Here is a 6,000-nt window from a genome sequence, read left to right as displayed (position 1 = left end):
CTCCCCAGTGACCTCACACAGCCCCTGTGATGTCACACAGACCCTGTGATGTCACAGAGACAACTCTGAGATGTCACCCTGTGATGTCAGACAGCTGCTCTGTGATGTCACAGAAGACTCTGAGATGTCACCCTGCAATGTCACTGTTTGTTCTTTGATGTGTTGGTACAAAGGCAAAGAGAATAAATGCTTCCAAACTACCATGAATCTCTACTATGTATGGCAAGAAGTAAATCATATTTTGTTTAGCTGCATCTCACCATGGGTAAAGCTGTGCATGGAAAGTGGCTCTCACTGCTAGACAATATTATATAGGCCTGGTGGAAAAGGTTATATTAATAGACCAACAGGGCCTCTCCGAAAGGACACAGATAACCAGGAATAGAGAAAAGAGAAAAACAGAAAAATGACTTTCCACTGTCACAATTTTGTGCCAAAACCTTGGTTATGAGAAGACAAAAAAAGATGTATTGAACCACATGTTTTGCAGTTAGGGACTTCTCTGACTTCAACTCTTTGGACTGAATTGTTCCCCAGGAGCGTATAGAAGTGACTGTGTGAAGAAAACTTTTCCAAATATTCCTAAAAATTCAGGAGTACTCTGCTGCAAAATTTCAGGCACTTCAGGGCATTTTCACTTCAAGCTTCATGCATTTCTATGGAAATGCTTGAGAGACAGCATACTTCATATATCCAAAATCTCTGTTTGCAAAAACTTTTTATTTCAGATAGGGGTATAGGAAGGACATTCTCTAAATACAGAGGGTTAAATTCAAAGAATGACACATTTCAGGCAATTTGAGAAACTTATTTTCTTTTATTAATTTCTCAAACATAGATATTCAAATATTATTTAAAAGCAGACAAGCAACTACAGTAGGGTATTTCTCTACACTAAGGGTAACTTTGCAGAATAGTTATACACTCACGAGACTAAAGGGCATCTGGAAGGAATGCTAAGAAACTAGTCTAATTAAAGCTACAGCTCATTAAATGACTACACTAAGTCCCTAACAGACTAGGTTGCTGTCTTCGAGATATTTCAAGCAACCTCCATCAACTTCACTGTCCTTCTGTGAGGATGTGCAGGTGGAGCCAGTTTCTGCCTCATAGACTTAGGCAACAGCACCGTCGTAAGTGGAAGGTGAAGGGCAAGGCCACTCAGAGATGTGTCTGCACAACGAATCCATGTGCTGCAGCATCTTCCTTCCGCAGGAGCAGGAAAGCAGCTTCAGGATTGCCAGTGACAAATGCAACAATTATGCAGCGTTCACGTGGCTGCCATCGGGTGTGACCCCCCCAGCACAGCTCTGTGCAGGGAACTCCTCTCAGTGGCTGGAGAGCAGCGTCCGGAGGCGAAATCGCAGCCGACCATAAGCTTGCAGCGCCTCTAGGTGGGCAGCAGGATCTCGGGCCAGGTGCTCAAAGAGGTTGAGTGGCTGAAGCCTTCGCATTGCTGGCGGCAAGCTGATCTCTGCAGGAAGCCTCCCGTTGCCTAGCACAAAGTGCTCCAGGTGTTTCAAGTGCAGGCAGCGGCGCAGGTACGCCATGATGTCCCACAGCCGCTGTGCAAATTCCCTCCTGCGCCACCGGGACAGCGGTACGGTGGTCAGCACGTGCATGACCACAGTCTTCCAGGTAGAGCTGGAAAAACCTGTGCCCCTCAGGATGCAGGTGAAGACCTGCAGGCATTTCAGGTGCAAGCTCTGGCACGGCATCTGCCTGGCGATGTGCTGCAAGAATTTTGCCTCTGCCACAGCATATGTCTCAGGCCATGCTGTGCTTGCAATGATGTTGGCCTCGGCGGGCTGACTGCTCACAAAGATGCTGGAGTTGCCTTTCTGGGCCTCTGTGGGATGGCTGACCACAAAGATGTCAGAGTCCCCTTGGCGCACCCCAAAGAGCATCTCCACCGTCAGGCTCTTCTTGCCTTTGCTCAGCTGGAATTGGCAGGACCGGCTGCAGGGCTGAAACACCAAGTGCCATGAGTATGACTGAGGCACGTGCAGCCACGAGCATCTCACCAACTGGTAGAACCAGCGGGAGGTTTTCTCCACATCCAGGTAGGAGCCGGTGCAGAGTGTCTCTAGGAGGCTGCGCTTCTGCTCCCGCCACAGCTCCTCCTGCGAGTGGTGCAGGAAGCACAACAGCTTCTCGCCCAGCCGCTCCCTCTCGCACAAGCACGCAAGCTCCACACGGACGCTGAAGGTCCTTGTTGCCATCTGCCCTGCACTGTTCAGCTCTAGGTGGAAGACGTGCCCTGGCGGGGGATTCAGTGGGACCAGCACGTGGTACACACCATCCCACCCACGGGGACTCCAGCCCTCAAAGGCACTGCCCACCCCGATGGCTTCTTGAGGCACCGGGTAGAAGCTATTGCTCACGCTGTCCACAAAGACACGCGTGAAGCTCTCCATCAGCTCAGCTACCACTGAGCAACCTCTCTCCAGGTCCTCCACAGGCCACTGTATGCCATCCACTAAAAGGATGCCTTGCTCATTCCCAGCATCCTGAGTGTCTTCTCTGTCTTCGGGTCCACCATTGCCGCTCTCTTCCTTGCCACCATCACTGCCAACTTTTTCACTGGCAGCCACGTTACCTTGTTTGTCTTCTTTTCTATCCTTGTTCTTGTTTCCCTCCACGTTCACATCCCCCTGTTCTTCAACCTTGTTTCTATCATTGCCATCTTCTTCTGTAACATCCTTATTTTCTTTCTCAGGTCCAGCAAAACCATTAAGGGCACTTTCATTCCCGCATTTACTGCTATCTTCCTGCTCAGTCACATCTCTGCTTCTCTGTTCACTGGCATCACAGCTTTCCTGCACCTTCACATCCATGTATTTTTCCTGTCCATCTATGTTGTCTTCACCTTCATTTATGTCATTGTTGTCGCCCACCTTTATAGTCACACTATTGTTTTTTTCTTCATTTCCATCTCCTTCTTCTTCCTTTCCAGTGTCCTTGTCTTGCTCCACCCGCACATCCTTGTGTTCTCCTTCATTTGCTTCATCTAGGTCTTCTTTATTTCCAACAACATGGCCAGGTTCTTCTTCATTTTCGTCACCACGACTGTCTCCTGGCACATCCCCATCACTCCGTCCCTCATCTTTCTTTAAATCATGTCCATTGTCTCTGTGAACATCGCTGTCTTCCTTCACCTTCACATTGTCATTGCCTTCAATGGCATCATCACTGTCTCCTTCATCTACAGCCACAGGACTGCCTCCTCTGTCATTTTCAGTGCTGCTGTCATCTGCCTCCACAGTCACGTCAGTGTTTTCTCCACCTTCCTCTGGATCAGTGCTGTTTTCTTTCTGTTCTGTTCCTTTCTCATCTCCCAAGGTCTTGCAGGAGCTCTGGTCCTTGCTGCTGCTGCTGCTGGTGTCACAGCTCCTTCTCCTGCAGCTAAACCACAGGCCCAAGAAGAGCAGGACGCCAGCAAGAACCCAGACCGGCCACTGCTGCAGGGCACCAAAGAGCACGGCTCCCCAGCCCTCGTCCTGCTGCTCCAGGGGCCCCCGCTCCAGCTCCTGCAGCAGCTGAGCCAGCTCACGGTCCAGCAGCTCCTGACGCTCCTTCATTCGCTGGTGCGTGGCCTCATCCAGCCCATCCCCAGCCGGCTGGGGGTACTGGATCAGGCTTTGCACGAGCACGAAGAGCAGTGACAGTAAAGCCATGGTCTGCAGGAGGACACACAGAAGGGGTTCAGTGGGGCCGGAATGGAGACGGACAATGAGGGGCAGGAGCAGCAGGGATGTGGCGGCAGGAAGGAGAGGGCCCCCGGCAGCTGGCAAGGCCTGCACCGCTGCCCCAGCAAGCAGCGCGCCCTCAGCGAGGCGCTCCCGCCGGGGCTGGGCCCTGGATGCGGGGGCAGCCCCAGGTACCGGCGCTTCTCCCCCAGCCCTCCTCCAGCCCCCAGCCCCGTCTCCTCACTGCTGTGCACTCACCGCTTGCCCAGGCTCTACTGGGGCAGCGGCACCCGCTGGGGCCTTTTCTAGCTGCCCCCATTGTGACACGGCGCCTGCGATGTCGCAGAACCCAGAGCGCGGCACAGGCCAGCCCCGCCCGCCGTCCCCAGCCCGGTCAGGGAACTCATCGTGGCCCTGGGCACCCCGAGCCCCAACAGACACCAAGTGCAGATCCATCACTCGGGAACCTGGGAACACCAGAGCTTCCCTTGACAGAGCAGGCACAAGCACCCTCACACACAACCCTTGTCAAATTCAAATTTGGGTGACATGACCCATGGATGTTCTCAGTGTACAAGTGTAGGCTTTTATTTAATACTGGTGGGGGACATTTTTTATTAGTAGTATTTATACTTATTACTTTGGGGTAGGATGTCATGTAAGCTAATGCTCTGTTACAGATTTAGTGAGATTTCTTTCTTTCTGGAAGAAATCCAGGCTGCTTGGATGATGCACAGGAAGAGTTAATACCATCCTAAAAAGGCCAATTAATTTAATTACAAAATGTTATGCCTTCAATAACCTCTTAGCTCTCAAACTCTGTGGTTCAACACCGTGCAAAATTCTGGTATAGCCAGGATTTTGTTCTGAAAGTAGAATGTCTGTGTTTTCAAATTTGTGCAAAGATGTACCTCTGTCACTCCCACCATCTTCAAAATTGTCTCCCTTAAACAGTCTTAGCCAATCTCTTTGACTGATAAAGGAACTTCTGTCTCTTTCTGCTATCTCTTTGTGTATTTATCTCCAAAGGACTGTGAGTACAGGAGAGATTATACTCCTCGACCTTTCTTTGGGGAACTCATCTCTAAATGGAACTGCAGAAATGGGGAGGGAGGAAAGGGAAGCAGGATGTGACTTGAGTACCTGCATCGTGACCACAGATGGCCACTGCTAGACAGACACTGACGTCAGGCTGATCACGCTCTCCCCTTGGTGTGTAGCAGAATAATGTTGGGATGGCTAAAACTGCTCTGAATTGGATTTGCTTAACAGATGTCATTAGTAGAAGTATTCCAATAAAGAGTTTTAAACTCTCTTCCGAGCTGATGCCACTTATCATGTATCTTCCCCGCATTCTTCTAGGGAAGCTGTTTTTGATGTTGTCCCTTCCTTCTTTTTACAAGGGAGCAAAAATTATTTGCCAAGTATCACTCTTCCAGATTTGTTTCCTCTCATTTTCCAAGATTTAATAAAGTGAACACTCAGCAGAATAGTTCCGTATTTTTTGAACACAATTCTTCCTTTACCCAACTGAGGGCCTTCTGTGACCATGAAAACACAAAAACTGTTGTGAGCTACAGTTTACACTTAAGAGGTTGATATGGGTCAGTTCTCCCAGGTTATTCTTAGTTCATCTGCTATGTAAACTGTTGATGTCAGTGACTGGAAGCTGCTCTCCAGGACATTATATATATGATAATTATATGACAGAATATGCAACATATAGTTGGATCTGACCTTCAAGTTCACTAGCTTAAAAAAAGAAAAAAAAGTCTGTAAGAAATTTGCTGGTTTTTCTATTTATAAATGCCTTCACATTTATATTTAGTTTATGCACATACAAGAGCCTTTCCTTGCATGGACAGCAGTGCCCATCCATCATCAATCTTGGGTATATTATAAGTCTCAATGATAACTGCCTCCAGAAAGCATTTTTGAGACAAAACAGGCAAATTCTTTTGTGTAACTATACAATCTTCCAGTAGTAGGATCTTCACTCTCACATAAACACTTCATGTTTTTCCGCAAAGGAATCTGAGATAGATTTTTCTGAGAGGTAACAAACCAACAAAAATTAATTAAATAACAAACAAGAGGAAAACACCATTTCTTCACTCAACACACTTTCCTTGTTTTTCATAAGCATTCAGATTTACAGCTGCTGATGCTAACACAGGAGCAGGGCTTTGTCTGGTTTTGCTTCCTTCTTCCAGCAGAGCAAGCACAGCTGTAAAATGCAAATGGTTTTTTTTCCTGAGACGGCAATCAATCTTCTGGTTTGGCTATAGTCTACTTTTCCCTATAAAGTAGA

The 6,000-nt window shown here is 48.3% G+C and overlaps 1 protein-coding gene across 1 annotated transcript in view; it reads right to left on the bottom strand.

Annotated features, from left to right (window-relative positions):
• Nucleotides 1-1,132: 1,132 nt before the first annotated feature.
• The window catches only part of LOC137467272 (inositol 1,4,5-trisphosphate receptor-interacting protein-like 1), a 28,309-nt gene continuing 23,441 nt past the window's right edge, over nt 1,133-6,000 (bottom strand). Inside the window, exon 2 of the mRNA XM_068178770.1 lies at nt 1,133-3,205. Within this exon, the coding sequence (XP_068034871.1) occupies nt 1,329-3,205 (1,877 nt within the window). The 3' untranslated portion in view covers nt 1,133-1,328. The remainder of the gene's footprint in view (nt 3,206-6,000) is intronic.

This window comes from Anomalospiza imberbis, unplaced genomic scaffold (assembly GCF_031753505.1).
Source record: "Anomalospiza imberbis isolate Cuckoo-Finch-1a 21T00152 unplaced genomic scaffold, ASM3175350v1 scaffold_56, whole genome shotgun sequence".
NCBI classification, from domain to species: Eukaryota; Metazoa; Chordata; class Aves; order Passeriformes; family Viduidae; genus Anomalospiza; species Anomalospiza imberbis.
Note: the sequence above shows the minus strand (reverse complement) of the source record. Positions and strands in the feature narration are given on the sequence as shown.